Below are 19,103 nucleotides of genomic sequence, written 5' to 3' on the forward strand. Positions count from 1 at the left end.
ACTGACAAGGAAACGCTTGGCAAAACATGAAGAATAATTTATTTTAGCGTCACCGCAGACATCAGAAGAGGATACTCCGAATTGACAAGGTAAACGTTACTTATAGAATGCTTTCAGGTCGGTGCCCCGCGACTCGGATGGACTGGGTAGATAGGATAATATAAATCAACTCCACACTTCTGCATAAATATATATATATGATGTATAACGTATACATTATACAAATTTATAATGTATAACATATAAATTATACAAATATATAATGTACAATATAGTATATATATATAACGAATTTAATCTTTCACTGTGATGCTTTTGTATCTGCTTACATTAGCTGTATTAATATAATACAATGTACCAGTCATACGATTCTTCTACTCGCGAGTCTCCTCAGGATGTAGCGCAAACTGGGTATACTGGAGGGACGGTGTCTAACGGAACGAATCCGTCGGTCGCGCGGACAATCAACTAGCAGGCTTGCGCTCCAATGGGCTCGCAAGGCTGCAATGTCAAAATGATAAGAGACAGAGAGAGCTACTGCTACGGTTAAACTACTACTCCAGGATGTGTTTTATCTGCAACAGAGAATGACGCCGGTGTTGATGACGATTCCTCGGCAGGGACGCGCGAACGGAGCGTGCGTGCACGGTGGGTTAAAATTACAGAACGGTCGCGTGTCGGCTGCCTTGCTCGACTACGACTCTCCGGCTCATTCGTTTGGTGTGGGTGAGATTTATTTTGCTCATCGGTGATCGCTGTACTGAAGGGGATCGCGACACCTTCGTCAGGACCACGACTCGACCATCAGCGACAACGCACACTTGTGTGTTTTCTTTTTTTTTTTTTAGTTACTCACTACTGATCACGGAGCTGAACGGCATGTATCTGGGCTTCTCAGGTACCTTCGGCGCGTCTTTTCGACCTTCTGGGAATTTCTCATCGTTGAGAAGACCTTTCACCTAGCGAATCATTAACTCTTTAGCTTCTCGGAACGCGAGTCTGTACGGTGTATATAATTTGTAAGGTCTTATGGTTCACCTGTTCGTCGATAGCGTTAAACTGCCACTTCCACGTGTGATTGTAGAGGAAGGGCCGATGATCGAATCTGTTGTCGTCAGGACTGTAAGTCTCCGCGTGACAGGACGGCGTCAGGATGGTCATCTTGTGTCTATTTATCGCGTACCATCTGTAAAAGTGTTTCACCTTGTCTGCCACCTAAAAGATGTCAGTCGGGTATATTAAACCTTCCTATGTATATATTTGTAATATCGCAACGGCCGTGGTCTTTACTTCTTTCGGTGAACATTTCTCCCACATATGGACGAGTCTGCAGAACATCATGAAAGGGCCAGCGCACTCTTGTTTCCTTAAACGACCAAAGGTGCCGAGTTCCTTGTACGTCATACCCATGTCTACCTCGTCCAACTGCGAGAGCTGGCCTGCTTGAAGAGGCTCCAGTTCCGCGGTCGGCGGTGCGTCCAGAATTCCATCCAAAGCGGATAGTCCATGTTTCCTCCTGATAGGAACGCAATAGTTACGTAAGACGTCGTCAAAGTTGTCAAACAGTACGTCTACTTCCTCAAGTACTCACCTGAAATAAGCGAGGAACGACTTCAAATCATTCTTTGCAATTCCCCCTATGGGATTTATATCGGCGCTGCTGCAATCGTATTTAGTAAAGTATCCACGAAGGGCTTCGTCAACGTTACTGCTCCCCAACACGAGAAGACCACCAGGTCGTCCTCTGACCCATAGCATCAGTTGGGCGAACAGATAAGCGATCACCATCCTCAAACGTGCCTTAGAACATCATTACAAGCGATTATGAATGATATTAAATTCGTAACATGGAGCCATTTATCGAGAAGGCTCCATAGTACCGATGGAGGTATAGATTTAAATATCGCTAACTTGTATATTCTGCAACGCTAAACTCTCCCTGGGAGATCCTCCCTGCACCTTGAACCGTGGCGTCAGCTTGGTAACCTGCTGAAAGATGGTCAAGATAGCAGAAACAGCCACGTCGATCACTATACTGTGATGGTAAGAGCCAATCTGACTGGCCAGCTCGGCAGCTCGTGCCTTAGTCTCGGCGGAGGAGTTCTCGGTGCCCATGTAGCACGTGACGAGGATGGTGTAGCACAGTTGCTTAGGATCTGTCGGTACGTAGCTGCCGTCACCGACTATCTTTCTGATGTCTGACAGGACCTGCGCGTCTGATTACAAACATTCCATATTACAGATACATTTCTAGACGATTGTAAAACTATCGAAACAGCGCTTCACCTCCTTTGTTCACTGATTCCACGATCATGTCGCACATGGAGTACACTATGCACGCTGACGAAGCGGAGTCGACTCCACCGCTTAAGGGTAAAAAGAATCCACCTTGGCAGGATCGCCTGTTTTTTTAAAAAGCAATAAATGTAGGACCAGCGACCGATGACGAATTTTTCTAATTTTAAAGGGGAAGTAGCTCGACAAACCTGAGGTAGTCCCAGAGCCAGCAAGCAGGCGCCATGGAGATCTCCTCTACCGGAGTGTGATAAATGAGCTTGCCGGTTGGGTGTTCGTCTTCGTAAGGACCCAAGTCAACGTCTATTGGTCGATCAGGTGGGATCGAAATCAAATTCTCAGAAGTGAGCGCAAAGTCTACTTTGACTCGTGGATAACTGGACGACTTAGCGGCGGTGCGAGATCGGGATCTTATGTTGTTCCTGTAGCTCCTGTCGAAGAATTCAACGGTTAGCAATCCGTATCTAATACAAACAACAAAATGAAACTAGCCTTCGTAACGAACCTTATGTCTTCCAGATCGAACGTGGCGACCACGACCTCCACATCATTGAGGGCGAACTGCTTGCCACGATTCAAGATCTGACCGTTTAAGGTGATGGAGGAGCCCCCGTTGAAATAAAGTCTGGAACCGTCGCATCCCCGTAAATTGCTGAACATGTAACAACCGCCTGACTTGAAGGTGGCTGATTTCACGAGGTCCACTGTTACGTATCCCTTGCGAAGCTCGAAGTAGGAGCCGCTACCTTTGATGGCGAAGCAAAGGAAGAGAGGACTTTTTAGTACGTGGATTATACATATTTAGTATACAGTCGATCCCATAAGTATGCATACGAAGAAGTTCGACTAGATCGACTATCGAAGAAGTTTAACTAAATTAAATAATAGGTTTGATATTACCAAATAGAATTTCTCATTATACATATGTGTATGAATAACACATGCATATGCTTATACATGTATGTATTTATATCTACAGCAACGTATTTACAGAAACATTTACTTTAATCAAATTTGTTCGATGACATAGAGATTAAGAATATTTATGGGACATACTGTATATTTAATATACTAATTTTTGTAATATACTCCACAATTTTCAAAGATTGAGCTCCCTTTAAGGGTAGCCATAAGTATAGTATACTGATTCTATTAAAAATCAGTAACACTATAAAAAGACGACAAGGCCTAATCTAATGTTCATCCAAGCGAGTCTTATTCGATATTTTAAATTACGGATATGGACTACCATTAGCGATAATTTCCACGCCGTCCAAGCACATGGGAATGTGATTGCTCATAGGATTCCAGAGCTCCTCGCATATCTCGAAGCCCACGCACGTGTCCCTGGTCGAAATAACAGCGTCCCCGAACGGTACCACTGTCTGTCCAGTTATCTGAGAGATCATTCTCGGCAGGAAGTAATCCTCCACCGTCCGTTCCTGTACAACAGGCACAAAGTAACCGATCAATTCCATTATTCCTGATACGAAACGATACGGTAAGCGTCGGAATTGTCTCCAAGAACGACCTTGGTCCAGGCGGTGAACCATCTGGATTCTCTGTAATTCCCGTCGTCGCACATCTGCATCTTTGGCCTGATGAGTAGAATACGTCGGTTGAGAAACGCCACTCTGCAGTTATAGGTGACGTTCTTGTGCATGACGGGCATCCCGACATCTATCAGCATGCCCTCAGCCACGGGCGACTTCAGGATCGTCGCCAGGACTTCCCAGCTGTGGAGCAGGGTGTCTGGTTCGTAGAAGTGGTCCTCGCAGCTGTAACCGCTGGCGAACAAGTCGATCGGTCATTCCAAGTATTTCTCAGTAGTAGTAAAATTCAGCGCGATCATGGTACTAGATAATATTTCAGTTAATCCTTTGCACTCGAGAGGTGACATAAGGAAAGGCTCAGAAATGATAATCACCGATTGCGATGAAATTTGGTAGAGTGATCTACAGTGGATGTAGAATGTACTCGTACACCGATCAATTTCTCAAAAAGTTTTGTGTGAAATTTTAATTTATTAACTTCGTTTTCTATAATCAATGATTTTTCTACATATTCTCGGAAATCTATAATAGATATAGACCAAACAACAATTATTAGTTTATATAGTTTGCGAAATTACCAAGAAAATACGAAAAATCGGTAGAAATATAGAAGCAAGTATTCGTACTGTTCTTATCGACGAACTGTTTACAGTTGAGTTTTAAAACATAAACACATCAGTTTATTGCTTCGTACAAATTAGAAAGCATGAAATTTCCAGTACATAGGGAAATTTAGTTAATTTAAATTTCGTTACTTTATATAAATAACTAATTTTTTTGTACTGTGTCTATTCTAGAGATATCCAAGACTAGGTGGAATATCGTTGATAATAAAAAATAAGTTAATAAATTACAATTTCACGTAGTTTTTATGTTAGTTTAAATATGTTTAAATATGTAGTAAAAGCCTGTTGCTGACACAACTTCAAGCGGTATAGGTCAGCGGTATAGCGGCTAGCATGGACTTTTACTACGTATTCAAACTGACTTTTCTCAAAAATGGCTGGCCATCTGCGGCTAATATTATTACAGTTACAGCTTATTCTAGATATAGCTCTATCGCTCTACCAAATTTCATTGCAATCGATGAGTATCACTTCTGAGCCTTCCCTTGTCAGTCGCCGCTAGGATTCACGCAGCAAATCTATCAGCAGTAATGTTTCTTTAGGTTTAGTTTCTTTGGAACTCGAAGTGTCGATAAAATGACATCGTCGAAATCGGTCTAAGATTAGCATTCGTGGCAATAAAATACTAAGAAAGGATCTCGAGTTGCTGACAGATGCAAGAAGAAAGGCCTCGAGTGCAAAAGGTTAACTCGATGTTTACCAAATCTCCAGCTCAGGGCCGCTTCTGTAAGTGACGCCAGCGTCCTTGGCTTCCTGGATGCTTTGCAAGATCCTCCTGGAGTTCCCATCGAAGTCCATCGCCCACTGGTTCAGGGTGCACACCGCCACCGTCACCGTGCGACCCATCTTTCTCTAGCCGAAAATGAACTCCTTTGTTGGCGACAATAATTAAAGTCCTACCTGCAACAGAATGCAGGATACCGCGAATGACAAATGGAACCTTTCGAGGACGTTATCCGGCGCACTGACAGCACTCGAACCTATCGATTCGAGAGGTGATCGATCGGCCAGGAAAGATATTCGTTAAACGAAACAGCGGTTCTGTTCTCCAGTCTGGCGAACGTTGATTGATCAATAATTTTCAGAAGCAGGCGAGGGAGAGAGACGAGGAGAGAAAGATGATGTAAATTGCGTGACTGGCTCGCGCGACTATGCTAAAGAATGTCTGCGAATAATCGAAGGAAACTGCCGGGGAATTTCATCGAATTAGGCGATGCCAGCATGACTGTACGTCCATAGTTGGATACAATTGCAATTGTTGATTATACGCAGCACGTGGATGATTTACAGCATTGTAGTATTTTAAACATTTTCATAATCAGGGCCTTTATTACAATCTGTATTCATTATTTTTAAGCGCGAAAATCTTCTGACATCGATCGACGACTTACAAAAACTCAGATCAGGGTTAAAAAGTACAACCGGACCTCTGACTTTGGGCTCGATTATATCTACAAAATATTCGTCTGGATGGAAGCGATCTTTGAAAGTCATCCAATGCTAAGGAAACCTTTGCTACCGCTATCAGTTGTAAGTGATACTTTTATAAGCAATCCTTCGTTTTAACCATCGATTGCAGCATCGTGGCCGAACTCGAAGAGACTGGTGTATCGGAAGCAGACCTCGAAGGATCGATAAAGGAAGTTCCTCGCCGCGATACAAGCTTGGCATGTTACGTGGAGGCAGCACGACGAACCTCGAGGAACGAGAGGGCAACAAACAATCATGAAGCCAGTAGCTCCGCCCCCGTTTCGCCGTTGTCAGGCAATCGACGGGCCAGCGTGGAATTCGTCTTCCTCGAGGGCAAAGTTCCTGCACGCAGTTCCCTCGGTGGATCCGTCGAAGAACAGCGATTATTCCTCCAATTGAATCTCTCTTGTACAATGATCTCTGGACCAAACTTCCTCTTTCGATCGCCTATTCTCCTGCTCCTCGTAGACGTAGACCGGTATCTACGTAGTTGTAGAGTATAAGAAGCTGCGAGGATGCAGAGTGCAACGTGCGACTTGCATGGAAGGTCTATGGAAAATACTGCGAGGGAGGTACAAGACGAACAGTCGAAGCAAAATGGAGTAGAGATGAACAACGATGACGAGGACGGCAAAGAAGAGAGCCCGGAAGTCGATGGCGACGACAGATAACGAGAGATGACGGACTTTCTAACTGGCAGCAGGGTCCAAGAACTTCAAGCCATGCTTTTCCCAGTACAACCGATTCCTGGTAATCATGCTAGGAGCAGAAGTTAACAAACTTGTCCGAATACGCACTTTTAGAGATCATTGAACGTTCGATGGAGAGTAGAATTCAAATTGCAGAAAGAAATGATACTTCACGTATTATAAAAATTAATCTGCACACTTTTAGAGATCATTGAACGTTCGATGGAGAGTAGAATTTAAATTGTAGAAAGAAATGATACTTTGTGGCTTATAAAAATTAATCTGCGCGTATTTTGTACAATCTTTTACTACTTCTAATCGCAAGACGTTGTTTGCAGGGGCCTTGGCGAATATTCAGAGATTCCAAGAGCTGCAGCTGTTGCAGCTAGGACGCTACGAGGTACAGCGAGAGGAAACGGAACTGCCGTTGTTCTCGGTGCCATTCGGTACCAGAGACGATCACAGGTCGAAGGAGACCCTTCGAAGCGTTCTAGACACTCGCTGCATGATTGATGGAATCACTCAGGAAGCCGCCAGGTGGCCCACGGAATGCCAAGTAACAACAATAATTCTGTAGTTTTTCTTTCTTAGTTTTCGACGCTTTAATCCTAACTTTCTACGTAAATTTATATAATTCCTTAATGAAATTCCTTGGCACCCATTTATGGACGACGCGTCGGTCAACAACGTGTTAATTTAACATTCTCGTTTAATTAATTTATTTATCTCAATATATACGGGCATAACCCATTATAAAATCGACACAATAAAGCAAATAGCAAACAAATATAGTTGACAGTAGACAAATAAACAAATGCATATAATTATTAAGAAATAATCAAAACGAAGTTAACGCAAATGAATCACGGGATTACCTATAAAAAGCTTATGCAACCTATGTTTAGTAGTGTCAACGGAGTCAGTAAATTCTCTTGTCAAAATTCCAGGTACTTCCAGAAAGAGTGCGGCATATAGAGTACACCCCAGCAGTCCCAGAATCATTCTACGTGCCAACCGGGAGGGAACCGAGACCAAAACCGTTAGGGGACGACTTTGGGACGGTGGTGTTCCGCTACCATCCTGCCAGTATCAGCAATTACGTGTGTCAACCTCTATTACTAATCGATATCGTTGCCATAATGGCATCGCAAGCTCTGCAATTTATGCGACGAATAATTAATAGTTTAGCAGATCTTGCGTGGGCGGAAGCACGGTTCTACCGTTCGGAGCGGAATTTCCAGCGGACGGGATCGGAAACGAATCGAAGGACGTCGATGCAGCCAGCAACCTCTTCTTCGTGAGCAGGCTGCCCGAGGCGACGCAGAACGGCACTGATCTTCGGTTCGAGTCGCGTTTCGAGTCTGGAAATCTGTGCAAAGTCGTGAAGATCACCGACACGTACTATCAGCTTCATTTGAGGAAGGACCTCTACACGCAGAGGCACACGCAGTGGTACTACTTCAGGATATCGAACACAAGGAGCAGGACCACTTACAGGTGAATCTCGAACCTGGTTCTCTAATATTATTCTCTCTTTTATGGAGAACACCGACGATGGAACTATTTAAATAATTCGAACGATCGTAGAATATCAATCGTCAATCTCTGCAAAGAGGAAAGTTTGTACAACGAGGGTCTTCGGCCATTGCTGTACTCCACCGAGGACGCCAAGAAAAGATCCGTGGGATGGAGGAGATGCGGCGATAACATCGCTTATTATAAGAACGACTCGTCGTACGTCAATCCTGACAAATTTCCACATTCCTAGCCAGCTTCTCGCTAGCTGAATTCACGTGTTTACTTTTAGAAGCGACGAGGAGAAGGAGAAGCACACGTTGACGTTTAACGTTTCCTTTCCTCACGACAGGGACACCGTCTACCTGGCTCACTGCTATCCCTACACCTACACCGACCTCCAGGTAACAACCATTCGTTTAAATAGAAATGTACACCGAGAAAGCATATCGTAATTGGAATGAAACGATAGCAGGCTCTATCGTAATCGCAACGCCCAGTAGTATGGTTCCGTTTGGGTCGGGCATAGAGTAGCTTTCGGTAGCATTTGTCAGACATTTTCAAATGAACACGTTGGTGACGTTACTCGGAAACGGGTGACTGAAATTTTCAATAAGTGAACTAAACAAATTAATTTCCAAACGTGACACGATAACGAAAATAAATCTGAACAAGATTCGCGAATTAAACAGGCTAAAAAATTAAATACTACGACAAAATGTTACATTATCTAATCTCGAATTTACTATAAACGATACTAATCTAACGCTGTTCTATGCACTAAAATCGTAAGGAATACCTCTCCAAGCTCATCGCCGACCCCGTGAAAACGAGATTCACCAAACTCCGTTTGCTATGTCGCACGTTGGCTGGAAACGGAGTGTATTACTTGACGATAACAGCTCCAACCTTGGAAGAGGAGGTGAAGAGGAAAAGGGGCATCGTTATCACGGCGAGAGTTCACCCTGGAGAGACACCGTCCAGTTGGACGATGAAAGGGATCATCGACTTCCTCACTGGGGATTCTGACCAAGCTAGGGTACGCTGGAATAACACCCGAGTTGCGCAGAATTTCAATCGAGAAGAAGTATTAGGTGAACTGGAAAGTAATATCGTTTTTGCAATTTTAAATACTTGTTTATCATTCATCAGCTCGTTGATTTTTATCAATCTGACATTGACAATTTTGCACACCTGATGGCAAAAGGCTGCTAATAACGAGGGCGATTACATAATTGATATTTATTACATTTTTTACATATTATTACATATTTCAATTTAATTGTAAAAAAAACGACATTACTTTCCAGTCTACTTAATATTAGAAGTATTTAGATCGCATCGCGTTCCAATTACGTTTTATTTCAATTGCAACGACAAACTATAGCTATGTCTACCTTCCACGTTAAAAATTCCCAAAGATTTACCCCACTTAAGCATTCACAAGCCTTGAAGGTACGTAATCGCTAACAGGTACTCCGAGAGAGGTTCGTGTTCAAGCTGGTGCCAATGTTGAACCCCGATGGGGTGATCGTGGGGAACAATCGGTGCTCTTTGTCGGGGAAGGACCTGAACAGGCAGTACAGAACCGTAATGCGCGAGAGTTACCCATCTGTATGGCACACGAAACTGATGATACGCAGGCTGCTAGAGGAGTGCGGGGTGGCGATTTACTGCGACCTGCACGCCCACTCCAGGAAGCAGAACATATTCGTCTATGGGTGCGAGAACAAGAGGTCGTCTTCACAGACGAAACTCTCCGAGCAAGTGTTTCCTCTGATGCTTCACAAGAACGCTGCCGACAAGGTAAACATCGATATAATTAATAAAGATTAATTAATCTCTTTCTATATCGATGAACGCTTTCAGTTTTCCTTTGAGAATTGCAAGTTCCACCTGGAGAAGGGCAAAGAGGGCACTGGAAGGGTCGTGGCTTGGTCGATGGGGGTGCAGAACAGCTACACGATGGAGGCGTCGATGGGAGGATCGGTAATCGGGTCAAGATGCGGCAGCCATTTCTCTGTTCAAGATTACGAGCAGATAGGCAAAGTGTTCTGCGAAACGTTGCTGGACTTCTTCGATCGGGATCCCTTCAAGGTACTCCAGTGGCTATCGACGATGCGAAACCGTCTGTGCGAAGCTGTGCTTCGTTTTTAATAGTTCTATAGTTCCCGATCAATGAAACTAGTACTTCCACCAATTATAACTATTGGATAATATTTTAACTCTTTGCACTCTACACTATCTCGTTGCAAAACATGCGAACAGGAATCGCATTACATAAAATAGTCTAACTTTGGAAACGTGTCGTTTTTGGTATTATTAGACTTGATTATAAATTCTTCTAGCTTTCTTGAAGCGATGACACCGCTACAAACATAAATCCTTTATGGTGTTACTAATAAAATTTGTTAGACTTACGATGTCCCCTGATAGGGTTAAACACAGTCCTCGCACAGACCGCTAAACCTTACGGCAATATGGCTTCTCATCTCGTAATGTTTACCCCCCCAAAAAACACCACCACCTGTTTGGACCTAATTGAAGGAACGACTTCGAAACAAAATAATTGCAAGACTGACGAAGGAGGGTTCTAGCGCCGAAGAACCGACTAACATCGATTTAACAGACTACTCTAGGTAGTAATCAAACGTATTAATATGTTAGAAATATTCCACGATAGATACTCGATCTATTTTGTCGATTTTATTTGATCAGCGACGAAGGAGACACATCGGACAGTTCCTGTTCAGAAAAAGAAACGGAGTTCACGGAAGGGACATGGTCGTGCGAGATAACAGGGTCGAACGATTCCCCTCGACACCTTCGTGTGCCACCGTCGACACCCACATTCGTTCCACCTCGAAGCCTCGAATTGGCCAAGAGGAGGAGTAAAAAGGGAGCGACGACCAGCAGGAGTTACTTCCAACGCAAGAGGATACTGGTAAAATCGAGCGTGCATATAATTTCCAGATATAATTAATTTTTGTTTATTGAAACTCTTTTTACGTATAAAGGGACGTTCGAAGAAGAAAATTTGACAGTGGGTGTTCAAAAAAAAAAGCATTCAATATTTATATGGTGTATAGGGCACACTGTACCGAGTAAAAAAGCTTTAGTAAACATATAAAGATATATGTATAAAAAAAAGTTTCAATAACAAAAATGAATTATATCTGGAAATTATACGTATTAGAAAAATACTTTAGCTGGACCCCCAAGACTTCCCTCTTAAATATGCACGCAAAATAGAAACCTCGAGCATCGAATGAGAGGTCGAAAATAAAAGGGTCAAAATAGATCGCACGAGTCTGTAGATAATTTGCGAATTTCCACATAGGCCAGAAGAGCAGTAATGGATTTGCCAGTCACGGATCCAGGCAGCGACTTGTACTTGAGCGACTCTGCAGACGAAGGCGCGACGAGACCAGAAGGTGCAACCGATCAGCTTATTTTAAATTGGTGCACGATTATTCTAATAGAAAACTAGATGGTTACCCCGAAAGGTGGAATTTAAATGATCGTGCATCTACTTAAAATAAGCCAATTAATCTTTATTACTAATTAAGTTTGAGAGTTAATCTTGAAATATTGCTTCCACGAAGGGGACACTGGCCAGACGCTGGACAGAGAGATGCAAACAAACGAGAAGGAGATGGTCGCCAACGATGAATTGGTTCTGCCAGAGATAGCGAGACCTCGTAGCGTATCCCTGGATGAAACCTTAAGCGACAACAAGGAGAAACGAAATTTGAACAGACGACCCCGTTGTCTTCGATTGGTCAGGTGAAGACGCGTCTCGGGTTAAATATTTTCGTACCTTGACAACAAATAAACAGTAGCGATATTTCATTAAGACTCTTTCCTTGCGAGTCCGTTTCAGGTACAGGAAGCAATTTAATTTTAATTTCATTCAATTTCAATGTAATCTCTATTTTACAATTCGCGCAGGACGTTGAGACACCGATCGCCGGTTCCTTTAAAGAGCCAGGATATTCAAATTAAGCTGAGCTCGCTGAGGCAACAAATATGGATGGGCGTGAATTCGTTGAACGCGGAGGACAACATCGAAAAGAGGATCGAGCGTCCTTATGCCAAGGTACCCTTGAGCTGGGGAGTTTCCAGCATGGCGCTCGAACAAGCCAGAATGGATAGCGACGCGTTGCTGAAGTACGTTTATTTTCGTTGCTCCCTATTTTTACAAAACAACTCATACTAGTCGTCTAAACACAAAGAAACGCTAAACAAAATTTCAGCTACGGTTAGCTGTAGTTAGAGCGTCGTTTAGTGACGAGAATGTGAACTACCTCGCTGCAAACTTCTCGTGAGTCAGTCTTGCGATGCTATTCTCATTATTTCAACCGATCTCTGTTTCAGATCTTGCACGAAAAAGCTGCAGTCCCTCGGTTACATCGAAAGAACGCAAATAAAGTGCAAACGCGAGCAAACGACGGGCACGAGAGACGCCAGCCCGGAAGTCGAGGACCAGCGCTGCGACGTTGAGCCAAAGTCGAGAAAGAAAAAGTCCCGACTTAAATGGCAGAAGATAATCAATTTCAATTTGAAACAATGGTACGGTCCATCGCGAACACGTGTTTAATCATAAAGGGTGGACCACGCAATTGTTTCAAGTCGTAACTCCGTTACTATTGCATTTACGAAGAAATGCCAAAGGAGAAAGATAAATGGTTCGAAGAGCACTGCATCTGTAGACCTTAACATTTTTTTTTTAGATGCAACAGTCCATATGCAATTAACAATTGCAACGTTTCGTTAAATAGAAATGCATATTTTTTTTTTACACAGATCGATTATTCCGTTCATTCTACGTAAAAAGTGATTAGGGTACATTGGCAAAAAAATGATTAGTTTTCGAGGTATTTTCAAAAAATGTCTTTACTGAAGAAGATGCTCGTAAACGAAATAATAACGGAGTTATGACTTGAAACAATTGCGTGGACCACCCTGTATTTGTTCAACTTTTGACTGCAGGACGATTTTTTACACACCCTGCATATCCTGCTCGTCGCGTTCAAAAGGTTAAGCGAATTAGCAAAGGATTGTTTGATAAATAATTTCAGTTCTAGAGTCAAGGAAACATGCCGCAGCAAGACGTCCTTTTTAACGATCGACGCCGATTCTATGAACCTAGTGACCGTGGAGGTGCCTACGAAGACTCAAACCAGACAACGTAGGATGGAGTCTAGAAGGAAGAACAGGAAGAGTGGCGCCACCTGCAGCAACGCCGCGAAATCCTCGAGCGTGGTAAAGTCGCAGTCGCGATCTCGAATGCAGCTGCAGCCGTTGATCGTTCCACTGTGCGATAGTTCCTCGTCGGAGGACTCGGATTCCCATAGACAAAGGGGGTCGAAGAAGAAGCAAAAGAAGAAGAAGCAACCGAAGAAGATCAAGTCGACTTCCGCGACGGAAAGAAAAAAACGCTCGGCCAGCGCGGGCGCGTTGAGGACCTCTTGAAACGAATTTTCTACGCAAGACGAATGTTTTGTAACGTTTTTATCGATATCCAATGTCTTGTCCCAGTTTTTTAATACACGTTGTCCGAATACGTCGATGAAAAACGTTTGGCAGAACTGTCAGCGTTACACTGATCGACGAAAAAAAAAATATATATATATATAAAAAGAGAAATACCACGTTGTGGAATGAATATAATAGTAATGATAATACGTCTTTATTGTATCAAGATTGTATACATCGTGAAATTGATTGCTGATCGAGCACAGAATGAAGATTAATGTAGAAAATGAAAAAATAAGTGTACATTCGGTGCAAAGGCGAGGCACAGTTGTACGCTGTCGTTGAACCAACCTTGAATATAAGTACATGCACCCTCCTTCACGCTACGTTTAATTCAAGACTTCGCTATACATACTGTATACATACTGTATATGTCTTCCATGGATTATACTTTCATAAAAGAGAGCGCGAGACGTAGCAAGATATAGTATCGTAGATGTCGCGAGCCAAGTTTTTATCAGTGACGGTACTTTTAAACGTCACCGCGCCGTAATTCGCTGTATACTTAAAGATTGCAGCGATCGTTATGTAACGAACGTTTAACGAGATAACGAGGGTCGTGCTACGGCAATCAACGAGACAATTAATCAGAGCACTTACGATTTCTCGGTGGTTCAACCTGGATATCAGGGATATTCTTGGCGTGTTTGCGTATCGATCTATTAGCCGCGCATTCTTTGAATGACATGCGCGGAAATGGAGTCCTCCACGTGCTTTTTAGCAGGAACCTGACAAATCACTGCTCCAATGAAAACATAACCTCACAAACCGTTATCAACGAGCTCGTTAACAATCTTGATTAGCATAGCTTGCTACCTTCGCGATGCACTATTTCAGACGAAGACATCGGTAACGATTATCTTTTTTCAATGGAAAACTTATGAAAAAATACAGCATCGAGGGATTTATAGATCCTACGTATCGCGTTCCGACACGTTATCACCGATATATCCGAATGGTAATTCGATCTTTGACACAGTCCGAAACGCGATAAGGTTCTTTATACGAATCACCAAGGATCAATGTCCATTTGCATACTTTTTTTTTTTATTGATCTTCACTATACAAATTTGGTTGACACGTCCGCCTGCTGTCCGCGATAACACACGCGATAACAGCTGCTGTTTGTATGACTTGCTGCCATCTGGTGTAGGTGCACGGAACAAAATTTTGTTCTTCGTTTGCTGTTTATTAAAATAAACAGAATGTGGATGGGTACGTAATTTAAACCTGTAGATAGAGGTCTATAAGCCAGAGGTATAAAGGTACTAATAGAAATATTTAAATAATGTAAGGGATATCCGGATATATTTATTGGCGGGAAAGCAGAGAGAGAGAGAGAGAGAGAGAGAGAGAGAGAGAGAGAGAGAGAGTAATTAAAAGAAAAAAATAACTAAATTTACTGAATGAATGATCATAAGATATATATTTGCATCTTTAGGCAGATGTATTACTTTAGCCAGAAGTATTTACTACAAATTACCGAATAATAATCGTCGTTCAACTACGCGTTTCCTGGGAGGAAGGACCGCCATCCTCGCGACGCTACCGACGGAATCAATACAACATCGCTACTAGCGCGTACGTTCAAATTTGCTTGCATGAATAGTTACGTGTACTACTTAATATTAGGTTGTCCCGAAAGTTTCTTTCGCGAGTTGCACTCAATTATTTGATGTGGACGTGTTTATATAAATAGCCAATCTAATTTCATAGATATTCATGTTGTAACAGTAACGGAGCAAAATGAATCGTGCACAATTTAGTAATGTAACATAAAACATAAACTGTTGTGCATGTATTACTTATTAATAGACTGCGGATCTTTATGCAAAATAAAATCTTCGCGAACGTGCTTAAAAAAATTGAACCTAAGTAGGAGTTAATTTTATTCCGCAATTATTATAACACGAATTTTACTTTCAGTTTTGTTTATATGCTTGCATATTGTTTGCATTTTGTAGCTTCTCGCACATTCAGATTTCTTATAAACGCATAAAGATGCGCAGTCTACTTATTAACAAAGCGAAAGTAATAAGAAAATAAGTTAACAAGTTACAATTTTACACAGTTTTTTTGGAAATTGATCGGTATATGAATACTTTCTACACCCACTGCATGCACGAAGAAAAATAGAATGAATCTTTAGCGTTGGTATGGCAAGTTAGTGGCGTGATCTACGGTCTCGAATGAGAACTATTTCTTTACGATAAGCTTATTTTGCAAGGGCTTATACGTTACAATATCAAACGAGTTTACTTACTTTCTCAAAAATAAGTACGAAGGCAGGGATCGAGGAAAATTGATTTTCTTTTCGATCTATAGGAAGGTAATAAGCATAATAAAAATCATTACGTTCCTCAGATTCTTCATCTTTGTATTTGACGAGAGTAAATTCGATAAAAATCTTTAGTACACAGCACATTACATGAATTAAATTTGAAGTAACTTGATTATAATCGAATCCGTTGTGTCGTTAAATGTTTTACTTGTAGAGCTTCTGAAACGTGGTCGAAATTTATGAAGCACTGAGTCACCTCGTTCGATATTATGCCCTCCTAATACAGTATCGTAATGCTGATGAAATGTGCTCCTAATAATCTGAAAATTAAAGTTCGCTAAAATTCTTGACAAAAGCATCGCATTCGTATCGCTAACAATTTACATAAATTTATTAGAGAAACACAACGTACCTCGGAAACTTTCTTGGTAAATTATCGACCACGGTATCGACAATAATTCTAGATAGGAAAAAAGTAATTGAAAACGTTCCACACGATGATGATTCAAAAACAAGGGATGGAAACGTTTGGCATGTGTAGCAAAGACAAATCATATTACGCGTCTATTAGTTTGCATAGATTTTTCATTGTTGGCCGGAGGTGCCTATTACTTGTGCGTACCAAATAGACAAATTATACACGAAATGAATGCGACGACATCCGACACGATCGTCGATCGATAGTAATAGACAGCGACTGATATTCAACCCACCTGTAAATAACGTTCGCGCGTACGGGTTTCGACGTTGCCCGATTATTTTGTGTCATTAAGTCAGAAAGTCGGGTCATCGAGCATTGACCTGGATGTCCGGCGATTGTAAGCGTAAGTGCACGTAAGTTCTTTGTTCCCACGTAATGTCGTCTACGGGAATATGGATCGCCTTGTATAATATAAGGATAATTCTTACGCGAGCTGCATCACTTCCGCAATTCCGACGTAAAATGTTGCCTCATAGGTCGCAACCGCGACACTGTGCGATTTCAGCGAAAATTAGGGAATAATACCGAATATCGATCGACTGCCTCTCGAAACGATTTCTTCTCTTTCGAGATATGCGTTTCGAAAGATCGTACATCTCCTATATATATATACGCTGAGGCTACATCGCTGTTTTTTGATTCGTTAACTACGTTTCATCTCGGTAGTTATTCCGTAAATTTATTTGAGCTTTCAACAAAACTTTATCCGATCGTTCTTTGATTACTATCTATCTATCATATCAGCCTATTTTGATTTACCTATTTTTGATTTGATTCACAGTTTTATGAAAAACTTTCGCAATTCAAGTATTAGATCCTTATGGAACGCACAGATTTTCACGCGAATTTTTTCAATTTAAATCGAAACGCAGTTTAGAAACTTGCTGAAAATTTCATACGTTGTAAATATTGAAATTATAAAGCATTAAAAAAAAAAAAAAAGAAAGCCAACAATTATTGTCCGTTAGTGAGGTATAAATGATTAAAATCTGAAATTGAAATAGAGAAGTGTAGTGGCTAGAAGTAGCGTATATTGAGGACGCCCTGTATCTTCTCTACGATGTAACGAAATGAAAATGAAAATTAAATGAAAATTACCAGAAAAATTCTTCGATGTACCTCTATCACATGTAAAAAAAAAAAAACCATTTATACGGGCCACTTGGCGAAAAAGAAACGTAAAACGTCAACACTTTCTCAACCCTGAGGCTCCCCTTTCTGTTTATCGGCCACCGCATTACTTTTAATTAGATAAAGGAGCCAGTAGCAGGCAGTTAGGCCAAGAAATAATAGATAGCTCCGCCTAAAGGAATGGAAGATTACATAATTGGAAGAGAGACATAGGAAACGTTCCGTGCTTCCTAGGAAACAGAACGAGCTGCATTGTATTGAATAAACGATATCGTCTCGGTCTTTATCGAAAGCTGCGATCTCGCGGAGAGTGTTTCACGATCGCATAGAGTTAATAGAATCGCTAGAGCGCGTAGAGATATTATAGATAGAGCAGGGGGATAGAGAACAGATAGAGAAAGATACAGTGCCCTGTCTATCTCTGTGCTTTAGATAATTAATGCGAATGTAAAATATACATTTAATAAAGTACCCCGATTTTCTGTCTCCGTCTATAATATCTCCACGCTGGAGCCGCGGCATTTACAAATGGTGTAACGATAATCGAAAAAGAGCATTGTTTGTAAATGACGATAGAGCCTCGCGACGAGGGATGAGCGAGGGAATCTAAAGCGGAAAGAGTTTTGCGTTTTCGATGACTCGACGCAGAATTGATTAATTTTTTTTTTTTTTTTTAGTAGTAATTTAGTAAGTGCAATTATCGATTCTAATGGAAGCGTGACACAGCGATTAATTAGCTACGCGAACCTCTGTCCCAAGTAGGGGTGGTCGTAGAAAGGCCCGGTTATAAAAGCGATCGCGGCAAGCTGGCCATCCAGTCCGGTGGTGGTTCATCGGCAAGTACTCGTCGTGTGAGTGGTGCGACAAATAGGTGGGTGGACCATTTCCTCAATCTCTGCCCCGTGACCGTGGAGATCCAGCGTGCTGCTCGGCAAATTGTTCAGAGTGCTGTGAAACTTCAAAGTGACCGATTCGTGTGGCAAAACGTTTGGCCTACTTCGTCAATCGAGACAGATTCCTTTTCAAAACACTTACAATCGGTTTCGCGATCGTCAAACGGAGTACAACGAGTCGTTCTTGTAAATCCGATCACGTTAGTCCCCTGTTCCAGTTAGCCTGTTGTCTAATTTAATCATTCCGAGACGCTCTACATCTTTAGACCGAGATTTAATTTCTTCTCGTGTTTGTGACGTTCGCTTGCTGTTTCAAGATTTTTCATTCTTTACGTAGTCCTCTCGATCCAAGACAAAGTTGCGCGTTAGTTGCTCTACAGCACGTACTTTCGGCGCATAAATTTGCTTTCCTACGTCTAATTATTTTCGTGATACCAGACAGAAATACACGAATCTTCTGAAAAAGAGAGAATACCTACAGTAGTGCTGTTATAGAGATCTAGCAGGATTATTATCGTCTCGTATATTTTTCTGTATAGCGAAATCTGTAAATATTTAATTGATATTTAGTGTAGAGTGGGTCACGACTAGTCTTAATTTTATGCATTCATGGTATAAGCCGATACAGTAA

General features: G+C 41.8%; 3 protein-coding genes across 6 annotated transcripts in view; 2 read left to right on the forward strand and 1 right to left on the reverse strand.

Moving 5' to 3' along the window:
- Positions 1-265: 265 nt before the first annotated feature.
- On the reverse strand, positions 266-14,823 carry LOC128888872 (glutamine-dependent NAD(+) synthetase). 3 transcript variants are annotated; one of them, XM_054146042.1, is made up of 13 exons: positions 14,287-14,823; positions 5,175-5,374; positions 3,827-4,082; positions 3,545-3,737; positions 2,801-3,041; positions 2,487-2,726; positions 2,287-2,402; positions 1,912-2,216; positions 1,592-1,800; positions 1,291-1,516; positions 1,039-1,215; positions 857-959; positions 266-575 (listed from the first exon to the last, which is right to left on the reverse strand). In XM_054146042.1, the coding sequence occupies exons 2-13, from the start codon at positions 5,318-5,320 to the stop codon at positions 547-549; spliced, it is 2,241 nt and encodes a 746-aa protein (XP_054002017.1). In that variant the 5' UTR covers positions 5,321-5,374; positions 14,287-14,823; the 3' UTR covers positions 266-546. The 3 variants fall into 3 exon arrangements, with proteins under 3 accessions (XP_054002017.1, XP_054002018.1, XP_054002019.1); XM_054146043.1 differs by lacking the exon at positions 14,287-14,823 and adding an exon at positions 8,948-8,964; XM_054146044.1 differs by having other exon boundaries at positions 266-959.
- LOC128888870 (cytosolic carboxypeptidase 2) lies at positions 5,395-13,795 on the forward strand. The gene is made up of 16 exons (XM_054146040.1): positions 5,395-6,694; positions 6,972-7,189; positions 7,581-7,733; positions 7,817-8,130; positions 8,221-8,367; positions 8,441-8,552; positions 8,942-9,187; positions 9,622-9,954; positions 10,018-10,245; positions 10,696-10,787; positions 10,867-11,092; positions 11,489-11,582; positions 11,754-11,934; positions 12,100-12,318; positions 12,526-12,720; positions 13,230-13,795. The coding sequence occupies exons 1-16, from the start codon at positions 6,622-6,624 to the stop codon at positions 13,621-13,623; spliced, it is 3,225 nt and encodes a 1,074-aa protein (XP_054002015.1). The 5' UTR covers positions 5,395-6,621; the 3' UTR covers positions 13,624-13,795.
- Positions 14,824-18,322: 3,499 nt separating the features above from the next.
- LOC128888873 (cytochrome P450 4g15) overlaps positions 18,323-19,103 on the forward strand; it is a 7,627-nt gene continuing 6,846 nt past the window's right edge. Inside the window, exon 1 of one of the 2 annotated variants that reach the window (XM_054146045.1) lies at positions 18,323-18,450. The gene's annotated coding sequence lies outside the window, so the exon portion shown is untranslated. Of the gene's footprint in view, positions 18,451-18,648; positions 18,673-19,103 lie in introns of those variants that run through there. The other variant, XM_054146046.1, reaches the window with a different exon arrangement.

This window comes from Hylaeus anthracinus, unplaced genomic scaffold, assembly GCF_026225885.1.
Source record: "Hylaeus anthracinus isolate JK02 unplaced genomic scaffold, UHH_iyHylAnth1.0_haploid 11994, whole genome shotgun sequence".
Taxonomy (NCBI): domain Eukaryota; kingdom Metazoa; phylum Arthropoda; class Insecta; order Hymenoptera; family Colletidae; genus Hylaeus; species Hylaeus anthracinus.

Excerpts from the sequence above, each read along its gene's own strand:
- LOC128888872 (XM_054146042.1), bottom strand. The coding sequence starts at position 5,320 with ATGGGTCGCACGGTGACGGTGGCGGTGTGCACCCTGAACCAGTGGGCG. Across the intron at positions 4,083-5,174 it reads GGCCCTGAGCTGGAGATTTG|CGGTTACAGCTGCGAGGACC; the intron begins GTAAACATCGAG and ends CTTGTTCGCCAG. Across the intron at positions 2,403-2,486 it reads TGGCTCTGGGACTACCTCAG|GCGATCCTGCCAAGGTGGAT; the intron begins GTTTGTCGAGCT and ends TTAAAAAAACAG.
- LOC128888870 (XM_054146040.1), top strand. The coding sequence starts at position 6,622 with ATGACGGACTTTCTAACTGGCAGCAGGGTCCAAGAACTTCAAGCCATG. Across the intron at positions 8,368-8,440 it reads TATTATAAGAACGACTCGTC|AAGCGACGAGGAGAAGGAGA; the intron begins GTACGTCAATCC and ends GTTTACTTTTAG. Across the intron at positions 11,093-11,488 it reads TCCAACGCAAGAGGATACTG|GCCAGAAGAGCAGTAATGGA; the intron begins GTAAAATCGAGC and ends ATTTCCACATAG.